The sequence below is a fragment of the Zea mays genome, chromosome 6, assembly GCF_902167145.1.
Source record: "Zea mays cultivar B73 chromosome 6, Zm-B73-REFERENCE-NAM-5.0, whole genome shotgun sequence".
Taxonomy (NCBI): domain Eukaryota; kingdom Viridiplantae; phylum Streptophyta; class Magnoliopsida; order Poales; family Poaceae; genus Zea; species Zea mays.
The window spans coordinates 179180265-179202256 of NC_050101.1; the positions used below are offsets into that span (position 1 = coordinate 179180265).

Here is a 21992-nt window from a genome sequence, read left to right on the forward strand (position 1 = left end):
CCGACAAATCACCCGCAGGTACTTTTGGAGCGCGCCTCTGGGCCTCTAGCCGACCCCTAACAAATGGGGCACGGGCGTCCACTCGGATTACCCGTTAGCAGCTCACTGGAGACACCATGTTCGGCGCCCTCCAAGGGCAACATGGCGCTTCCCCCCCCCCCCCCCCCTCTGCTCCTTGCGGAAAGGCGACGTAGGGGCGTATGTAAAAAAGTCGAGTCTGTCCTTGACCGTCCTCTCGCCCTGTGCGGAGGCTCGGGGGCTGCTCTCGCAAACCCGACTCCGGCCAAACCGTTGACAGCGTCAACATACCAGCCCGAGAACTTGGGACCCGACTGTGCACCTGGGCTACGGCCAGCTCGCATGAGGGAACAACCAGACCGGCCGAAGCATTGCGAAACGCATTAAGACCTCGAAGGAGTCAAACCACTCCTCCGAGGCCTCGGGGGCTACACCCGGCGGGTGCGCTAGCGCGCACCCACCGGAACAAAACGCAACCGAGAAAGGCCGGTCCCCTTGCAAAAAAGTGCGACAAAAGCCTCCAAGCGAGTAGCTGCAAAGGCCTGATGGGTGCGATTAAGTCAAGGAACGGTCCACTCAAGGGACACGATCTAGCCTCGCCCGAGCCCAGCCTCGGGCAAGGGCAGCCGACCCCGGAGGATTCACGTCTCGCTCGAGGACCCCCTCAAGCAACGGACACACCTTCAGCTCGCCCGAGGCCCAGTATTCGCCAAGAAGCAACCTTAGCCAAGTCGCCACGCCGACCGACCGTATCGTAGGAGCATTTAATGCAAAGGTGGCCTGACACCTTATCCTGACGCGCGCCCTTCAGTCGACAGAGCCGAAGTGACCGCAGTCACTTCGCCGCTCCACTGACCGGCCTGACAAGAGGACAAGCCGCCTGCGCCGCTCCGACTGTTGTGCCACTCGACAGAGTGAGGCTGACAGCAGCCAAGTCCAGCCTCAGGCGCCATAGGAAACTCCGCATCGCTCGACCCCAGGGCTCGGACTCGGGCTCAGCCCCGGAAGACGACGAACTCCGCATCGCCCGACCCCAGGGCTCGGACTCGGGCTCAGCCCTGAAAGACGACGAACTACGCATCGCCCGACCCCAGGGCTCAGACTCGGGCTCAGCCCCGGAAGACGACGAACTCCGCTTCGCCCGACCCCAGGGCTCGGACTCGGGCTCAGCCCCGGAAGACGACGAACTCCGCTTCGCCCGACCCCAGGGCTCGGACTCGGGCTCAGCCCCAGAAGACGACGAACTCCGCATCGCCCGACCCTAGGGCTCGGACTCAGCCCTGGCCTCAGCCGACAGTCTCCGCCTCGCCCGACCCAGGGGCTCGGACTCGACCTCGGCCTCAGAAGACAGACTCGACCTCGACCTCGGAGGAGCCTCCACCTCGCCCAACCCAGAGCTCGGACCGACCACGTCACAGGAGGCGCCATCATTACCCTACCCCAAGCCAACTCAGGCTACGGGGAACAAGACTGGCGTCCCATCTGGCTCGCCCTGGTAAACAAGTAATGATGGCGCCTCGCATGCTCCATGACGACGGCGGCTCTCAGCCCCCTTACGGAAGCAAGGAGACGTCAGCAAGGACTCGACAGCCCCGACAGTTGTCCTTCCGCCAGGCTCCAGCGCTCCTCCGACGGCCACGACACCACACGAACCGGGTGCCAAAACCTCTCCGGCTGCCACGATGGCATGTACTTAGGGCACTAGCTTCTCTCTGCTAGACACGTTAGCACACTGCTACATCTCCCAATTGTACACCTGGACCCCCTCCTTACGCCTATAAAAGGAAGGTCAAGGGCCCTCTTACAAAGGGTTGGCCGCGCGGGGAAGGACGGGACGACACGCGCTTAGGCCTCTCGCTCCCTCCCTCGCGGACGCTTGTAACCCCCTACTTCAAGCGCACCCGACCTGGGCGCGGGACAAACACGAAGGTCGTGGGTTTCCCCTTTTACGCCTGTCTCCCTCCGGCTTCTTCCCCCCTTCGCGCTCTGTCTCGCGCCGACCCATCTGGGCTGGGGCACGCGGCGACAATTTACTCGTCGGTCCAGGGACCCCCCCCGGGGGTCGAAACGCCGACACGAAGCATGTCGAATAATAAAGTCAATATCCTCGGACAGTGCTTCGAGAACAAGACATTTAGCTTTTTCCGTCACATCCTGCTCCAGAGTCATGCCAGCATCCGGAGATTCTTGCTCAGCCTTATCCTCAGTTGCAGCAGGCTTCGTCTCAATAGGCACCGAAGGCCTAGATTCGGCTTCAGCCTGGGTCGTAGCAGCTTCGACAACTTTCTTTGCAGGGGCAGGAGTTAATGCCTTTGTGGTTTCCTTGACAGTATCTAGCACGCTGGCCATTCTCCTCCTCTTGGGAGTTGTGGCGGGAGCCTTTGTCACCTTCGGCAGTTCTGCCTCTACCGGTGGGCTCAGAATTTCTGGCAGCACTATTGTTTTTTCCAACTCTGGCTTTTTGGCCGCACCATCTTTGGCTTTAGCTGACCCGACTATAGGCACCTTCGGCACTACAGTCGATCCTTCATCGCTCCAAACGGCGAGATCAGCTTGTTCCGATTCGGCAGCGAAAGAGGTCCCTTCACCAAATTCAGGCACTACGGCCGTTTCAATATATCGTGGCCGGTGGGTCAAAACCTTCATTTTCTTGCCCTTCGGCACAGCAGTGATGCCCGAAGTGGCAGTTTTCCTCTTTTTTCCATGCTTTCGCGAGGGATAGCAATAATCAGGGTATATAAAACCAATTGCATCGAAAACCCTTTTCAACCTTTTCTTGCCCCAACCCCCAAAGGCTGAGGACAAAGCATCATCTTCGGCTCTGCTATATGCCCCGAGTAACTCGTCGCTAGTAGCCTCAATACACTTTAGCCAGTCGTCATTTGGTTCGTCAAACCGGTCTCTGTATCTGAAGGTATATTTCAAACGAATTAATCCATCTTGACTGGACCGGGCAGCAGTCTCTTTCGGCATCTCCCAGTTATCCACAAGTGGCCATGCCCTGTAGGCTATGTGCTCTTGGATCAGGTCTCTTGTACCAATGAAATCACAGACATTGCTGAAAGCCTTTTGCCATGCTTCGGCATCATTTTCAATCACCACGGTCGGCCTTCGAAGGCCGAAGCGAGACCAGATGGGGCGTTGGATAATACCCTTTATGTCCTCCCTTTCAATTAGATTATTCTTAACATAAAACCATTCCTCCATACAGGACCGGGGCCACCTTTTCCGAAATGTTGGAACTGGGTAGCTAGCATTAGAACGAGCAATGAATCCATAACAACCGAAGTTGTTGTGATACTGCTCTTTGCCACTGGCCTTCGTCTCGTACAACAGTTCGTGCATATTGCAAAAACACTTCGCGCTCGGTTCCAGCCCTTGGCTTCTCACAGCCCAAACAAATAAACACATTCTGATTATAGCTTCGGGAGTAAGTTGATGAAGAAAGATCTGAAATATCTTCAACACTTCAACCAAAAATTTGCTCAATGGGAACCGAAGACCCGCCTTTCATAAAGCTTCTGTAGACAACAACTTCATTTTCTTCAGGAGCAGGGGCGGTGATGTCCCCTCCAACCCTCACAATAGACATGTCACGAAAGTATCTTCCTTTCATGGCGTCAATTTGACTTTGTTTAATGGTCGACTTTCCGAAGATGGTATGGCTTGGCCGCTAGGGCCGGTCCTCAGAATCTTCATCCCTACTTTCCACATCATAGTCATCGCTATCGTCAGAATCTTCAGACAAATCCGCCGTTATTTCCTTTGTGATCTTCTCTGTATTTGTTTTTGCCATAGATTCATAAAACCCAGCAAGAAAAGGGTCCACAACTTTCTTCTCCTCAACCATCTTCTTCTCTTCAGACATCTTCTTCTCTTCAGACATCTTCTCTTCAGACATGCAACAAGCACTTGTGAATATCACGAAGCTCGAAAATCAAACGAGAGCTGACAGCAAGAGTTAAAAATTTGAGAAAATAACGCAAGTAACAGAAATGGCGTAGCAAATGCTGTCGTTGTGGGTTTCTATTTATATGCCTAGTGCATTGCAACTTGACGGGCCCCATTTGTCATTGACTTTCGCTATTCTAGCGAAGGGAAGGTGTTTTTCGGACCTTCGGCTAAAGGCCTTTGTTCACGTCGCAATCTGAATTTGTTAGATATAAGAACAAATTAATACTGCGAGGGGCTACTGTTGGGGGCCTTCGTCTTCCGAAGGTCCTTAAAAACACAACTAACATGTTTTCCAAGTGTAATATACTGTTATAGGAACCTTCGTCTTTGAGATGAAGGTGATAAAAAACACGACTAACACGACTAACATGTTTCTGCTTTTCATTACATATTGAGATGATGAAGGTATGTCCTTCATAACCTTCGTCTGAAGATCATTATATCCTAAGTGATTATATCCTAAGTGAGATAATGCTTCGAAGGACAAAGGACTTTAACCATTAACATTTGTGTTGCCTTGTTATTAACTCGTACAATTCGAGAACAAGTGACCAATAGGGGGGCAAGAAGAAAAATGGAAGTCGTTGTATTTTATGACCATAACCATGGGTAGTGGATCTTTTGTCAAAAATAATCTAAAATAAACTACTCTTCAGATTATATAATATGGACATATAATCTAGGTGTTTGTTACCTGGTGGATTAGTTATACTATAATCTCGACAGATTATAATACCAAACAAATAAAGCTAAATTAAAGTTTTAAATAAGAAGTAGGACAAGTAAAAGATCTTTGGAGAGCCTAACTGGATGTCATGGGCCGTGTGGCAATTAAATCTTCTAGGGTACAAGGGGAAGAAGAAAAAAAAGAGAACGCCCATGTGGCAAATCGGCTTCCATGGGCCTCAAACAGAAAAGAAAGGGAAACCGAGCAAACCCCCTCAGTCCAGGAAACAAACAAACCATTGAAGACCAGGGCGCACTAGACGACGGCCCAAGAAATAAGAGCCCACAGACAGAAACGCGTCTGGAACAGGACGACGGCCTGTATAAACAACTGGCCTGGGCAGCTCCTAATTCTGTCGCGCTTTTGAACTGAAATCACACGACCCAAAACAACAAGAGCTCCAGCTAAAACAAGCGGACAAAGCGCCCCCAGCCAGCGAGCCAGCCTGGGTGTCCGTCCCCAGCCCACCCGTGCCGGGTGACGTGCCGCGAGCGTGCGTGTCCACCCGCCCGTGTCACATCACATCTCAGTCCGCCCGTCAGCCGTCGCCGGTGGTGCTCCGGCACTGCTCGGCGGGCCTGGCCTCGAGGGGCCCGCCGATGGTGGGGCATCCGTCGGCCGCGGACGCCATCGGCAGGTCCATGCAGTTGTAGGACAGGCAGAGCGCGGCGGAGTCCGGCAGCGGCGCGGCAGGCGGCACGGGGAAGGCCGTCAGGAAGTTGTGCTGCGCGTACAGCGTGGTCATCCGCCCGTCCAGCACGCTGCGTGCCACCGCCGCCGGCACCTCCCCGGACAGCCGGTTGTTGTTGACGTACAGGCTGGCCGCCGCCGCCAGCGCCTCCGGGACCTCGCCCGAGATGCCGTTGTGGCTCACGTCCACCACGGCCCACTGCTGCTGCTGGGACGGCACGGCCAGCGCACCCGTGAAGTTGTTCCGCGACAGGAGCAGTGACGAGAGGCCCGGCAGCGCGAACAGCGCCGCCGGGATTTGGCCCGAGAAGTTGTTCATGGACAGGTCGAGGAACGCCAGGTCGGCGGGTAGGGGCGGGCTGGCAGAGCCGCCGTCGCCAGAGCAGAAGGCCCCCTCCAGCGTGCCCTCCATGGTGTTGCCAGCGACGGACAGGTACCGTAGCGTGGGCGGCAGCGGCGGGAGCGCGCCGGCGAGCGCGTTCCGCGCAAGGTCGACGTGGAACAGCCCGGAGGAAGCGAAGCCGGCGGGGATCTCACCGGAGACCCCGCCGTTGTTGGCGAGGATGAGCACCTTGAGGCTGGGCGAGGCCGGCAGGAGCAGGTCCGGCGGGACGGCGCCGTCGAGGCGGTTCCCGCCGAGGTCGAGCGTGTGGAGGTCGGGCAGCCCCGCGAGGGAGGCCGGCACGGGGCCCGTCAGCTGGTTGCCCGCCAGCGACAGCAGGCGGAGGCGGCGGAGGCCCGCGCCTAGGCCCGCGGGTATGGGGCCGGACACGCGGCCGGGGTAGAGGACCAGGTCCGTGAGCGCCGCGAGTGTGGCCAGCGAGTCCGGGAGCGTCCCCGCTAGACCCGGGGAGTCGGCGAGCCCCGTGCCCAGGGTGAGCACGGACACGCGTAGCGTGACGGAGGTGGGGGTGGGGGTGCTGTCCTCGTCGGGCGCGCAGACGACGCCGGCGTACGCGCAGGGGCTCCGGGCGTCGTCCCAGGTGTCGAAGAAGCGGGAGCCCGGCAGGTCGCGCAGGCTGGCCCGGAGGTCGCGCAGCGCCGCCGCGTCGCGCTCGTGCAGCGTGGCCGTCTGGGCCGGCGCGCGGGAGGCGAGCATTCCAAGGAGGAGGAGGAGGAGGGGTGGCAGAGGCAGCGCCATGTGCGTGGCCTCGGCCGACACGGAAGGAAGAGGACAAGCGGGGGCGCCTTGGGAGATGGACGGAAGGCCTTCGAGTGAAGTGAGGTGGAGCAGCGAGTGGTGACACAGTGCAGTGAGCAGGGAGGAGGAGGACAATTCAACCAACCTGAGCGATTTAAATAGGTGCATAGAGTAGGTGGGGCCGGTGCTCCAGTCCGGTTCGTCTTCCCTGACACATCTTTTTACCTCGCGGTCGGTGGGTGGTCATGGAGATCCGCAGGCACAGGCAGGAGGAAGAAGATCGGTTGGGCTGGGCTCGGAGCACGGTGCAGGTAGCGTAGTATGCCATGAGCGTGTCGTCGTCCATGGAGTACAATCCCGCCCCGCGGCGGTCCAGTCCATGGAGGGAGGCGGAGGCGCGTCTGTCTGCGTACTGCTCTCCTACACCATCCATCCATCCATCATGGCTTCACACGTGCCGTGCCGCGTCGCCTGCAGACTGTTTCATTGTGGGATTGGATTTGCGTATATCACAAGTATGCGTATGTGCATGCCGGCCGGTGTACCCTCCGCTGTTTTAAGTGCGGGGCGTAACCCGTGAGGCCGTGATCTCTTGTACTGTACTGTACATGCAGAGACGTGTACATGAATGAATATATATATTTACTAAGAATGAAGAATTATCTGGAATAATCAGCTGTTGGGCAAGATATCCTTCCTACCTATCATGGCTTCAAAAGAGTCCCTTCCACTTTTAGACCCAAGGCGGTAATCCATCAAATTAAAGTAACAAGGCCAAAAGGAGTCAGGAATGGATAGAAACGGTCGGTTTGAATTGTTTCTTGCTAGTACAGGACGGACGGAGCCGATGGTTGTCTGAGCTGAGCTGAGCTGTGGGCAATAATGACAATTTAAGCATTTTCTGCTCACGTCCTGACAAAGTCCGGCTCTGATCTAATACGACCACCAATGGCAGAGCCCACCTGTGCCGATTTTTTTTTGTTTTTTAACCTTTTTTTTGAACAAAACTTACACTAAGATCCCTGGATAACTTACTTCAGTTTTTAGACCCCTAGCTCGGCGTCATGGCCTATGACGCCGAGCTCTTACGTGACGACGGCGGCTAGGGTTGACGTGCAAGCCGACGTGACCCCTAGCTCGGCACCATAGATCTTCTCATGCCACACCGCCGTTATCCTCTTCCCGCCGCGTCGCCGCCGTTCTGTGTTAACTCGGCGTCATAGCCTATAGCAACTGAAATAAATCATCTAGGGATCTAAATGTAAGTTTGTAAGTTTTGTTCGAAAAAGGTTAAAAACCAAAAAAAAACCGGCCCACCCGTGTGGTGCGGCGCCTCCATTCACCATTCTAGTAGTACCTACAGAATTTGCGATGCCCAGGCCACCGCTACATTTGGCGATGCTCCGACAGGATGAGAATCTGAATCTCAATCCTAAGGACATCACTTCCAGGATGAGAATTTTCTGAGATGATGGGCCGACATATGTTTTCCTAGTCAAGGGCATACGGGAATGATTTTTTCTACAAAAAAAAAAACATAAGATATGTTGTTGATAAACTACGTGCCCCAAGGCAGCATAACACAATGTGGTGACCCATGCATTCCTTCCACAGGGAACAGCAATCATGTGATTAGAGACTGTTCACGTTACCAGCCTAACTGCATGCAAATTTAAATTGAAATAAACAAATAAATAAATAATGACAGGGGGGCAACATAACATACTTATCGTGGAGCGTGGCCAACACCCCTTTTCAACTCAGCATGCTCTCCGTCGGCCACCTCGGCAGCAGGCAGTTTCACTCCATCCATCCGACAGCACTCTATCATCTCCTGTTGCGTCACTACAACTCCTTGACATCGATCATTAAAGCATCACCAGCAGCTCGGCAATATCATCCCTCATGCTCATAAAACTGTTATATATTGGTGGAGACGCTCCAGCAGTTCCCAGATTGCTCTTTTTTTCTTTTTTGTCACCAAAAAACCTCCCATCTCTCCTCAAATAAAGGGGACCACAGCAACTGTCACCTTTTTTCTCTCTCACACATCCTCCATTCTGACATGTGGATCCCATGTGTTGGTAAAGGCTACTATCAGTGATCTGCTCTAACATCTCCTGTAATATTCCATAAAAAAAGAACTATTGATTCCCACTGATAACATTCCATTAAATGATGATGCTCACAATCCTACTCCCTACCAACACCACCTCACCTCACCATGTGGTTCGTCCCTGCCTTCAGAATACATACACAGGCTGTCCCCTTTTTTAGGATCATCAGTGTCTCGTATGCACCCATCATTCTGCATCCATGGAATAGAGAAATCGGACCAGGTAACTTTGTTGAATAAACTATGACCCTTTTCCTCTCAAGTTTATCAAAACTCTGTAAAAGTGGGTCTGCCGTAGCTTCTACCGGAAGCAAAACAGGTGTCACATACACTATCTGAATATCTGATAACCACCAACAGGAACCGACCATCACTCCTGAAACAGAGAAGAAATACAAATTGCTTGGATAGTGCATGCAATGATGTTCTTCAAAGAAACATGAAGACTCAAAAGGCTGACTTGAGATAAAACAAGCATCAGAGGTCCTCAAATCCAGGTAAGCACCACTTGGTTATATGCAGCTCTGAGGATTAAGCATTAACTGCATCTGTGTGATAAACAAAAGCTAGCAGCAAAATAATCCGCTGAAGTAAAGAGACCATTCACTCGTATACCTGCATGTACCGAAAAGTACAAGATGTTGCACATCCTAATAAGTAATAACTAATATAAAGATGATGGTTGTTATCAGTTACCACAGTAGCTCACAACAAAAGTAACTTTGTAAACTACAGAGAGCCTAGCAATCAAGAAATGTGGTAGAGAAGTTAGTGATTACTAAAACAGTAAAGTGGCATGAGAATCAAATTAACATCAATTAACAAGGACTATCTCCCTTCACCACTCCATATGTATCATGGAGTAAATCAATGTTGTGATGGCACATGACACATTTCAGGTTGGATGGCCTAATAAATAAGCAACACTATGAGTAAACAAACACCTTGACTGCAGTAATGACATCCACCAATACAGGACTGTTGTGCATATGTGTTATATTTGCAGCAAACACAATATGACGAAAAACAATCAACAGTTGGATACCCGTGTCTGCTTCTAGGTATACTTCAGAGGTTGAGGTGTCCTAAAACCATTTCCATAGAAACTGAAAGAAGTGTTTCCTCCTAAAGTTTAGAAACTGAAAAAGGTGTTTCCTCATTTGCAGAATTGTTTCCAACTCAAATTTTCACAGAACTGAATAGTAATAGAGATATTGAGACAAGATAAATTAGCCACTTCCAGTTCAACACAGCTTTGACAAAGTCAAAAAGCCAACAATAAAACCAACCTAAGAATGCCTCATAAAACAAGTAGCCCAAATCTTTAGCTATGCTAACAATAAAAAAGATCATAAGAGTGCTCATAATACAAGCTAAGTAGCCCTAATACAAGAATGTTGTGCCCCTTCAACATACTGACCAATGGTAACACCAACCTGAACCATTCGAAGATACGAGAAATCTTCACCAGTGGTCAAAACTAAAATAGATGTCTTGGTTGCCCTCTCTGGGAATCTGCTGATGAAGCAGACCTGATGTTCCCCTGGTCAAGTGGGCAAGCAATGGTGGCCAATAAAAATGCTAGTCTACTGAAAAAATGACATATGTTGATTCGTCTGATTCCAGGATACATTTCACAGACAGACAAAAGAATGTGTTCTGCACAATGTATAGGACCGATTTTACTAATTCTATATAATTAAGTCTGTTGCAGTTACAGCCATAAAGTTATGTTTTGGCTTCTGATTGAGCACATGAAAATTCCACAAAAAAAACATAATATCAATGCGGAAAAGGATTGTAAGGATCAAGTAATGCACCAAAAAAATGGAGCAACCTTTAACGAGGGAGATGAAAATAAAGAGTACTGCCTTAAAAATTGATGGTTGCAGTTGTCCCACTGCCCCTAGGAATTATTCAGCTAATCAGCTTATGCTGCGGCCAGAGGGCAAGATGCTCTAGTCAAGTGAACAAGCAAAGGAGAGCGCAGAATGCTAGTTCACTGGACATCATATGCTGATCTCAACATATATTTCACACAACAGTAAAAGAATATGCGCTTTATGCAAATTTATAAGACTAGTCTTACTAGTTCAAATATCCAAAAGAGAGAATTTAACCTCTTACAATCAACTGGTTATATTTTAAACTAGCACATTATTTTCCTACAAAACCATGCATCAAGAAGTGATTATTGTGCAGATAGAAGACGTAACAGCTAAAAACCTTATGCATAATACAAAAGCTTCCAAGCATTTAAGTTTAGGGGCAGTTGTAATTATACCCCTGGTAGGAACTGTGTTTTCTAGGCTGACCGATCGGAGGTTGTAGTGATGAGAGATTGGTGGTCTAGAGTTTAATCGCGGGGGACGGCGGCCTGGCGCCGTGGTTGAGGCTGCGGCTCAATAGGAGGCGGCTAGGGTTGGGTTCTCCCGACTCCCTAAAGGAAGCCGGAAACAATCTTGTTTCTGCTTGTTTCATCCAATAGTGTTATATATATATATATATATATATATATATATATATATATATATATATATATATATATATATATATATATATATATATATAGAGAGAGAGAGAGAGAGAGAGCTTTCTCAAGTCTATCTAATAGCTCTGGATAAATCTAACTATCTAGATAAACCTCTCAGCTAACTATGGGCCCTGGCCCCATCCTGGTCGATCGGCGCCTAACATAGGCCTTGTCGTACATAACATCTCTCCCCGCCTTCGCAAACAGCTCGTCCTCGAGCTGTAGGTCGGGGTAGGTGGTGCGGAATTCGTCAAGGTCCTCACATGTTGCGTCGTCTTCAGCAAGGTCGCGCCAGTGGATGAGCACCTGCCATGTGTCACGTCGCAGCTAGGCTCGAAGCACCTTGGCCCGCACTGGAAGCAGCCGACCATCCATCACCGGCTCCAGCGTACCCGGGGCTACAGGGGGATCTCCACGGTGAGGCTTTAGCAAGCTCACGTGGAAGACATCATGGATGCGGGCGCCCTCGGGCAGCTGAAGGCGGTAGGCCACCGACCCAATCTTTTCCTGAACACTGAAAGGCCCGGCGTAGCGAGGTCCCAACTTGCCTTTGGCGCCGGCGTGGAGAGACTGAGTAGTGCGGTGCAGCAGCCATACCCAGTCGCCCACCTGGAACTCCACCTCACGATGCCTGGCGTTGTAGTATTTCTTGGCTAGCTGCTGGGCCTGCAGGAGACGCTGACGAGCCTCGGTCAAAATCTCATCCCTGGAGCGAAGCATGGCATCTGCAGCTTCGGTGCGGGCTGTCCCAGGTGTGTAAGCTAGCATGGGCGGGGGAGGCCGCCCGTAGACCACCTCGAAGGTAGTGGCGCGTAGGGCGGTGTGGTAGGAGGTATTATAGCAATATTCCGCCCACGACAACTAGTCCACCCAAGCACGCGGACGGTCGCCAGTCACACACCGTTGGTACATCGTGATGATTTTGCTGATCACCTCTGACTGGCCATCCGTCTGAGGGTGGAAAGCGGTGCTCATCTTAAGTATCACCCGCGCCATCTTAAAGAGGTCCCGCAAGACATGGCCGGTGAAGACAGGGTCTCGGTCACTGACAATGGACAGCGGAAGCCCGTGTAGACGTATGCTGCCGTCGTAGAATGCTCGTGCGACAGACGAGGCGGTGTAGGGGTGGCCGAGGGCGATGAAGTGGGCCTACTTGGAGAAGCGGTCCACCACCGTGAGAATGACGGACTTGCCCGCTACCTTGGGCAGCCCTTCGACGAAGTCCATGGAGATGTCGGCCCACACCTAGGATGGCACCTCAAGGGGCTGTAGGAGACCACCCGGCTGCTACGCCAGTATCTTGTTCCGCTGACACGTGGTACAGGTGCGCACCCAATCCTACATGAGGGCGCGATCACGGGGAATATAGAAGTCCGCACGCAGTCGATGGAGGGTCTTCTGGACGCCCTCGTGTCCCGTAGAGTGTGCCAGCAGCAGCACCTGATGACGTAGGTCGTTGTGGTCTGGCACGAAGACACGAGTCCCATGCAGCAGCAGCCCTTCAGATAGGTGCCACGAGGCGGCCAGCTGGTCGTTCCGCAGCTGCTGGAGAAGCCGTTGGCCGTTCGGCGCGGCAGTTGTCGCCCGTCTGATGTCGTCTAATAGGGCGAATGTGGGGCCCAAGATGGCCCGGGACGCCACACTCGCCCCCTCCAAGGGTGTCGATGTTGCCTCCTAAGCATCGCGACGGGAGAGGGCATCTGCTACGGTGTTTAAGCGCCCCGGCCTGTACTCCATCGAGAAGTCGAAGCCGAAGAGTTTGCTGATCCACTGGTGCTGAGGTACGGTCGACAGGCGCTGATCAAGCAAAAACTTAAGGTTGTAATGGTCAGTACGAACAGCAAAGTGACCCCCCCCCACAGGTAAGGGCGCCAGTGACGGACGGCCTGCACGAGGCCAATGAGAATAGGAGGGTAGTTCGAACCTTTCATCCATTTTTTCACATTTTTTATTTTTTAATCACTAATTATGATTTTCACGAACAGCGCTGTGAGGGAGGGGAAAACAATAGCTTCGGTTTCAAAATAGGGGGGGTAAAATCACAATTGCATGGTCAGCGAAGGATGTATCCAGTGGTATCCTTTATATCTCTCACTTATATCTATATTTTACGCAATCCTCTAAAAGATTCCCCTCTATATCTCATTTCTCTCCAATAGCGTCCTCTATATCTCATCTTCTATACATCAAAGACCCATATTAGAGACATTTTGCTCCAAATTTTTGTATGTACATATTTTGTCATACCCTTAAATGTCTTATACATATTTTAGTTTTGTTTAATCCATTGTCAAGGCGAGAATAGAGAGTCCCTATATATAGAGGATAGAGTGTCCTCTATATTTAGGAAGGCTTTAGAGAACACCGCTGGAAACTATAGAGGAGGAAATCTTCTCTATATTTAGAAAGAGAAGCATCTAGAGCATGGTTTAAAAGGCGGCTAGGCGGAACTAGGCGCCCAGCCACCGCCTGACCGCCTAGGCGACGCCTTAGTAGCTGTTACAAACAGCTGTTACAAAATACCAAGCAACCAAACCAGGGAAAGCAGGGGAAGATGAACATCATTTTTGGGTGTTGACACCTGAGAGAAAGCAGGGGAGGAGGAAGCAGGGGAGGACCTACCAGTGAGGGGCGCCAGGGAAGGGGAGCAGCCGGCCAGCCGCGCGCCCAGCGAGCAGCAGCCGCGAGCGGCGAGCAGCTTTGGCGTGCCGCGTGCAGGGCGCGCTCAGGGAGGAGCAGCCGCGTGCAGGGCGCGCGCAGTGAGGAGCAGCCACGTGCAGGGCGCGCGCAGGGAGGAAGAGCCGCGCGCACAGGAAGAAAGGGGAGAGAATAGCCGCGCGCACAAGAAGAGCCGCGCCCACAGGAACAGCCGCTAGCCGCGCGCAAAGGAGAACGCGCGCCAATTTACAGGCGGGCGCCAAAATCCAGCGCCAAAAAAACCCTAGGTTAAGCGTCGCCCAGACGCCTACCGCGCCTAGGCGGACGCCATACTCGATCTTCCCTGGGCGGCGCGGACGCCTAGCAACAATTGACGCCTGGACGCCTAGGCGTCGCCTAGGCGACGCCTTTTAAACAATGATCTAGAGTATCCCGCTAAAGCAACCTAAGATGAAAAAATACTAACAACAGCATCAGATATCTTAATATTTCTTATGCATTGAAATCTTGGCTTTCAACATATATTCATGCCATGATTGCTTGAAGAGGCTGGTCAACAGCTAGACAATGAAAAACAGCAGCATCTTTTGTTCTTTATTATGCCAACAAATCTGAACACTTTCAGAAACAAGTGAAGAATAAGAGTAATTGAGCTTAAGTTCATGAAGCCTAACTTGCCAGCTTCAAGTTGTTACTGTTTCATAAACATGTGCTACTACACCAGTAGTCTTTGAAACCCTAAAAACTGATGCCCTCGGTTTCCCCCTGTCAGGGCCTAAGGAGGCCCACGGAGGGGCTGCGGCAGCAGCAGCCATGGGCCCTCCAAGGGGGATTAGATAAGGATAGTTAGAGATAAGATTAGAAGATTAGGGGCCTGTTTGTTTCAGCTTTTTTAAGCTTCTGGACACCAGAAGCTGCTACACGCTGCTAAACGGCCAGCTTTTCAGCCCGCTTCTATAAGAAATACTTTAGTCATCAAAATCGTCCAAAATCAACGTAAACATAGAATTGGTCGAGCTGTTGCGATAGTAGGAAACCGTCACTTTCTACATCCTAAACCCTATTAACTCTTTTATCTTCCTCCGCGCGTAATCTCCATAATACTTAGATTCTATCCACAGCCAGCTTCTCAGAAAAAAGCCGAACCAAACAGGCCCTAGATCTATTGCTTAGGGTCCATGTTACTTGAGTCCAATGTACCCTCTCTATATAAGGAGAGGGATTGTATAAATTGAAGGTAAACAAGAGATTAAAAGGAAATCCCTTCTCTCTTGCCGACGTGGACAAAGCCCTGCGGCTGGCCTCCCCAACGCCCTAACCCGAGTCGTTTACTTTTCAACCCATTAATGTTCATCGTGCACTGTTCATCCGCGGGTACTGTTCACGCGTGAACAGCCGCCTCCACCAGCAACACCCAACCATCGATCCCCCTCACCAATTCCCCAATCTCATATCTACCCATAACAATCTAGTATTTGGAGCCAAATTTTTTTCCCACCGTCCTTTCACCACGTTTGTTCCTGCGCTGCTCGCTCGCAACGCGCAGCCGCCACCACATCTTCGATGTGCGTCCGCCACATCTACATTGTCGCTCACCACCACACCTCAATCAGCGTGCGTAGAGCAGACCCGCCAGCGCCGACACGCGATCCCTCACACGCAGCCCGACAACCCACTCTGCACCCCCTGCCAGGCCACTTCCACGCTAGAGGCCTCGTCGATCCAGGTCCGCCACCGCCGCCTCCACACCGGCAGGTCGCGTCAGCCTCCACGCCGTCGGGACGCCGCCTCCACTTCCGCACCGGGACGCCACCTCCCACCACGTTGTGGGCGCCACTGCGGGTTGCCTAAACCCGACCAGACCCGGCGTCAGGCGGTAGTGGCTCGTCCGGGCGCGCAGCCCCGTGGTACGCGCCGGAATTTCGGTACTGCCCAGGCCGTGGCGCGGCCTCGTCGACGGCATCACCGGCTACCTCTACTATCGGAACCCCAACACCAACATCACGCAGTACGAGCGACCCACGGCCACGCCTCTGCCTCTCATGGGTCTTTGGGTTGCCGACCAGGCGTACTTCGACGATCTGTTTGCGCGGCTCAACGCCATCAGCATGGCGCTCTCCAGCAACATCGGCCTGCCCATCGTCGGCCACTCCGACACCTACATCTTCGTGGGGGGCGATGCCTACCAGTTGTTTTGCGCCCTTGGGGCCGTCTTCATCACCAGCCGCATGGCTGACGACGCCAGGAAAAACCATACCAGAACCGGTGTACCAGCCCCTGGCGCCGACCCTCGATGTTGCTACCATGTCGGCGACCGCAGCACCCCACTCCTTCCCCATCTACGACGGCAGCAGTGACCTCTAGGGTGGTTCAACGGTTGCAAGCAGTTCTTCTGGAGCCAGCGCACCCTAGAGTCTGACAAGGCCTGGCTGGCATCGTATCACCTCACGGACCATGCACATACATGGTTCTGGCGGCTGGAACGCGACGAGCGTCAGGTCACGTGGCCACAGTTCAAGATCATGTGCCACCAACGCTTTGGTTCCCTCGCAGCAGTGGCGGCTTCTATTGCCACGTTTGTCGCGTCCTCGTCGCCGACACCACCCATGTCATTAGGGGCAGCCATCACACTACCCTTGACCCCAAGAGCGACGTCCAGAAGAGGGTGGTTGCTCCATGACAGACGGCGGCGGACGTCCACCTGCAGGCTGCAACACGCGGTTTCCTTGCGCGTCGGCGGGTGAAGCAGATGTTGGGGGTGCTCCATTGCGGGGGAGCCGTAGCTGCACCAACGCGGCCGAGCAATGTGGTGGATGTTGACCTCCACGTACAAGAGGTTGCAAGACATGGCGTGTGGCACCCCTCTGCATCGCTCCTTCCGACGCTGACCCTCATCTGCGGCGACCGTGCAACTACCTCGACTACTCTCCTTCGTACAAGGGGGGTCTGCTGACCTCGCCACCATCTACTCCAGCCACACCACCCTCTGCGCACAAGTGGCCGCAGGACCATGAGGGGCTACGCTGCACGGGATCCACTTGTTGCAGGCAATACCAACATCGGCCTCCACGGGCCAGCCTCCGAAGGCTGTTGTGTCTTTACCTCCGTGGTTCCAGCTCGCGCCCTCCTATTCACTGTGCAACGTTTCCTTGGGACACAGGATGATGCTTGCAGTTGCAGTACATCTTGAATAATTAAAAGATGAGCCGAGATGTAAAAGGTTCAGTTTTCGGTGATAGGTTAGGTCGTTACAGGTTGTTTGTTGGACGCTGCAGCTCGAGGATGAGCTGCTTGTCCAGGGGGGGCGTAGTGTCAGGGCCTCAGGAGGCCCACGTAGGGGCTGCTGCGGCAGCAGCGATGGGCCCTCCAAGGGGGATTAGATAAGGATAGTTAGAGATAAGATGAGAAGATTAGATCTATTGCTTAGGGTCCAAGTTACTTGAGTCCAAGGTACCCTCTCTATATAAGGAGAGGGATTGTATCAATTGAAGGTAAGCAAGAGATTAGAAGGAAATCCCTTCTCTCTTGCCGGGTGTGGGCAAAGCCATGCGACCGACCTCCCCAACGCCCTAACCCTAACCGTTTACTGCTCAACCCGTACTGTTCATCGCGCACTGTTCATTCACCTCTGTTGTCCATCCGTGGGTGAACAGTACCGCACCGTCTCCACCAACAACATCCAACCATCGATCCCCCTCACCAATGCCCCAATCCCATCTCTAGCCACAACACCCCCACCATCTCTAGAAATTGTTCAGCTGAAGCAAAATACGAGATAGTCTGGTTAAGTGGGCAAGCAATGGTGACAATAGCAAAAATACTAATTAAATTAATTAGTAGCATATCCCAACATAGAATGCACATAATCAAACGAGAAAATAAAATTTATGTGCACAAATACATAAGATTCATTTTAGTTCTTCATCCAAATTAAAGCAAGGCCGAATCAGTTCTTACAACCATATAGCTATATATTTCAAATTAGCACATGTTTCCCGTGAGAAACATGAAACTGATACAGAGAGTAAGATTGATTAGTGCATCAAGAAGCGATAACCTTGCATGATACAGGTGCTTGCATCTAAGGATCTTAAGTGTATTTAAGGATGAGAAACTACTAACATCACCATTGGATACCTTCATAATGCTTATTATCAATTGAAACCATGGCTGCCAGCATATATATCCATGTAAAGGATGGCAGCAAATACTGGTGAGAGGAATGACTTTAATCCATTATCACCAATAATCTCCACAGGAGCACTTTCCATCCTTGAAATGGTGAAACCTCTTATTGTCCCTCACAATGAGCTCTCTCCCAACTATCCTTGACATGATCTTGATGGCATTGTGGCAGTCCCCACATATCCTCAGGTTCTTAATGATGCGAAGTGGAGTCCTTGCTGGGGTGCTAATCAGACCATAAGCAATTGCCAGCCTCTCACTGTGGTACAGCAATGCCTGTTCCTTGGCCTCCTGGTCAATGTCATGGAGCACATATCTTGTGTCTGGGACGTACCTCTGCTCATTGACCACCTTCTTTTCAATCTTTGGTGGAAGCCTATACTCTACTAGCTTGTTCCTCCCATCAAGCATGTTAATTCCCAGACGCCTCTTTGGAGGTGGGGTTGGGAGCTTCTTATGGTTTGACTTGGATGGATCAAGTGACACCAACAACTCCTCTGCCCGGTCCTCAAGATCAATGTCTCCATTCATCCGGGCCAGGTTTAAGAGCGACTCCCACACCATGGCATTGGGCTCAAACGGCAGCTTCTCAATGAACTCCAGGGCCTCATTGAGGTGCCCTGACTTCCCCAAAACCTCAATGATTCCAACATAGTGCTCCACACCAGGCTCAATGCCATGGTCCCTGTGCATGGCATCAAAGTAAAGGAGCGCCTCCTCAATGGCCTCGGAATTGGCACAAGCATTGAGCACAAGCAGGTAGGTATGGCTGGTGGGTGACATACACTCCTTCATCAGCTCGAACAGTCGCAGCGCCTCGTCCCCGAGCCCATTGACCGAGTAGCCATCGATCACGATGTGCCACGAGTCCATGTCGCGGTCAGGCATATTGTCGAACGTCCTGCGGGCGTGGGGCATGGCTGCACACTTGGCGTACATCTTTAGCAGCTTGTTGTTGACCCGTAGATCGCCGCGGAAGGGTGAGCGGAGGAAGAAGTCGTGCACCTTCCTGAGCTCCTCCAGCAGCTTAGGGTTGGAGCAGGCTGCCGCGAGCTCGTAGAAGGCGGCTGGGTCGGCGCACGCCCCCTTGTCCAGAAGCTCCACGGCGTCCTTCACCCGACCCTCCCGGCACAATCCCATCAGCTCCCCAGGCCCCGCTACAGGCTCAGGCGGCGGCGGTGGAGGCGGTGCCTGCTGGTGCGGGGGTGGAGGCCCGTGGTCGCGTGGCAGCGCAGACGGCACGTACTGGCCCGGTGGCGGAGGTCCGTGACCGTGCGATGGCGGCGGCGGTGGCACATGCTGGCACGATGGTGGAGGTCTGTGGCCGTGTGATGGAGGCAGCGGCGGCACAACATGCTGTCCTGGTGGCGGAGGTCCGTGGCCGTGTGGTGGTGGCGGCGGCGGCAGTGGAGGGCCGTAGCCGTGTGGCGAAGGCGGCAAGTGCTGTCCCGGTGATAGAGGTCCGTAGCCGCGTGGCGGCGGCGGCGGCACATGCGGGTGCTGCGGCGGTGGAGGCCCATAGCCGCGGGGCGGCGGAGGCTGCGGGGACCACTGCGGAGAGGGGCCAAGGGGAGGCGGGTTCCTCGGCGGCGCCGACTGCTGCTGGCTGTGGTGGGTAGGGTGGTGGTGGTGAACATGGTTGGGGGCGGCGGCGGCCGGGGTGGGGAAAGGGTGGTAGGCGTGGGACGATTGGGAAGAGGAGAGGGGGCGGGCGAGAAGGTGGAGAAGCGAGCGGTACCTCGCGGAGGAGACGGCGACGGAGCGGAGCGGGCGCAGGTGGATGGCAGCCATGGTCGTGCCGATTGGCGAGGGCTTCGATGAGTTGGGATGGGGTTTAAGCGGAAGGCGAGGAGTGCTGGATCTGGGTGGGGGGAGACTTTTGCGATTATGAAACGTCGCGGATGTGGCTTCGACGAAACGGAGGCATTGGCGAGGGTTTCGACGATATGAAAAACCAGGGGACAGACTCCACTCTGAAATAGACTGACAATCGATATTAGCCGTTGAGAGAACGAATAACCATCCTCCGTCCGCGCGCCGTTGTCTTCTCCCGTTTCCTTCTTCATTCTCCATTCTACGGATCTTCTCTCGTCTCCTTCTACGGATATTGCCTCCTCCCTGGGAGATCTCCTTGCCTGGTATAGGAGTGGTTTTTCCCTCCCCGTTCTCCTCTCTTCTTCATTCTCCATTTACCTGCTGTTGGGAATCTGCAGAACCTCAGCGCCGGATGCAAGCTTCGTACCGACGCCCTGCTGGTACCGCAACAGCCATTGGGCGGGGCGCCGCAACACCCTTGTTCATCTGTGCCATCTCCACGGCACCACGCCCTTGCACGTCTTCGCCTTCTCCATGGATGCATCAGCTGCGGCCACATACACTGAGGTCGACGAGCAGTCCCCCCTAGGTTTGTCTATTTGTTCTTGCTTCAAGCTACCATTAGTTGTCTATTTGTTCTTGCTTCAAGCTACCAGTAGTGTAATACAATCTGAACATTGAATCATGTAGTAGTGGAAGGCATAGGCTTGTCTTCGGGTGTGGATGTAGAAGACGAATCTGTGTTTGATTGGGCTTCTATGGTTCTCGGTGGTTTGTGGGAGGAGGAAGGGAGACGTGATGTTCCTAGTGAGACGCAAATGTATTCGCAACTTGGACTAATTGAAGAGGACGAGGCAGAGGAAAATAGAAGGGATGAAGCCTTACGAGGTGGTACAACTAATTTTGATGAATCGGACCATGTTGATTCAGGAGACCAAAATACAGACCAACCATGTGAGGACTACCTACCGGACGAGAAGAGAGCTAAGTATGATAAAATTAATCCCTCAATGCAGCCAGGCAGTTTGTTTTCGAACATGAAGGAATTTAGAATTGCTATGAGACAGTATGCCATAAAGCATGAGTTTGAGCTTGGAATCGATGTGACTTCGACTACTCGATATGTTGGCTATTGCAAAGGTGGTGATTGTCCTTGGAGGATTTATGCACGGGAGGAAAAGAAAGGATTGCCTACCATCGTGGTAAGTAATTTTCCTTTTTATGTTAGCAATAATTTTTCAATTTTTTGTTGTTTAATAAATCTTGAAACGACATTTGCAGGTTGCTGTCTTGCATGACGTTCATACTTGCACATCTAGTGGCAAGAGGAAGACGACAACACCAAGTAGTGGATGGGTAGCATTTCACGCTATTCCACTACTAATGAAGAAACCCCAAATGGGTGCTAAGGAGTTGCAAGATTTATTGCAGGTTCTTCAGGCTGTTTTTTTGCAGGTTCTGGTACCAGTTCTCGTTTTATTGCGAGAACCGAAGGAAATAAAACATGGTTCCCAGAACTAGCAACAATCTGTGCTTCTCAGAACCGAAGGCTGTTTTCTGGGAACAAAATGGGAACAATCGTTTTCTGGGAACCGAATGCTGTTTTCTGGGAACCATCTACCAACAATCTGAGTATTTACAACCGAAGGCTATTTTCTGGGAACCATGTTTTCTGGGAACCGAATGCTGTTTTCAGGCTATACCGAAGGCTGTTTTCTGGGAACTAATCTGAATTTTGTTCCTAGACAAATGGTTCCCAGTTTCAATAGAGTTTTGTTCCCAGTTTTAAGACAAATGGTTTCCCAAAACTGATCTGAATTTTCTAGGAACCGAAGGAGACAAATGGTTCCCAGTTTTGTTCCCAGAATACAGTTCCCAGAAAATGGAACCGAAGGAGACAAACGGAACCGAAGGAGACAAACTGATCTGCGCAGTATTCCATAAAGCAAGTACGTAGTCTTGACATAATTGTCTTACTGTTGAGCACCAAATTGAGCGCGGACGGTCCGGCCCTGAGGCCGGACGGTCCGCGCCTGTGGGCCGGACGGTCCGCGCGTGCGCAGAACAGATTAGGGTTCCGAGTTTTGTGCTACGGTTGTTAGCTAAAATCATGGGATAAGCTCGGAAATTAGTTTGTAAAGGGTCCAGCCCCCCT

General features: G+C 52.4%; 3 protein-coding genes and 1 pseudogene across 4 annotated transcripts; 1 reads left to right on the forward strand and 3 right to left on the reverse strand.

The window, feature by feature from the left end:
• Positions 1-4760: 4760 nt before the first annotated feature.
• LOC100191542 (Polygalacturonase inhibitor 1) lies at positions 4761-6683 on the reverse strand. Its single transcript, NM_001136973.2, has one exon. The coding sequence runs from the start codon at positions 6528-6530 to the stop codon at positions 5238-5240; it is 1293 nt and encodes a 430-aa protein (NP_001130445.1). The 5' UTR covers positions 6531-6683; the 3' UTR covers positions 4761-5237.
• Positions 6684-7622: 939 nt separating this feature from the next.
• On the reverse strand, positions 7623-9285 carry LOC100274677 (LOC103628873-like pseudogene; annotated as a pseudogene). The gene is made up of 4 exons (NR_158645.1): positions 9107-9285; positions 8749-9022; positions 8257-8650; positions 7623-8051 (listed from the first exon to the last, which is right to left on the reverse strand). The product of NR_158645.1 is annotated as a protein-like pseudogene (transcript).
• An 8504-nt stretch (positions 9286-17789) lies between these two features.
• On the reverse strand, positions 17790-19836 carry LOC100381568 (pentatricopeptide repeat (PPR) superfamily protein). Its single transcript, NM_001174393.1, has one exon. The coding sequence runs from the start codon at positions 19811-19813 to the stop codon at positions 18077-18079; it is 1737 nt and encodes a 578-aa protein (NP_001167864.1). The 5' UTR covers positions 19814-19836; the 3' UTR covers positions 17790-18076.
• Positions 19837-20425: 589 nt separating this feature from the next.
• Positions 20426-21772, forward strand: LOC103631653 (uncharacterized). Its single transcript, XM_020539677.1, has 2 exons — positions 20426-21039; positions 21119-21772. Exons 1-2 carry the CDS (start codon positions 20596-20598, stop codon positions 21356-21358), a joined length of 684 nt encoding a protein of 227 aa, XP_020395266.1. The 5' UTR covers positions 20426-20595; the 3' UTR covers positions 21359-21772.
• Positions 21773-21992: the final 220 nt, after the last annotated feature.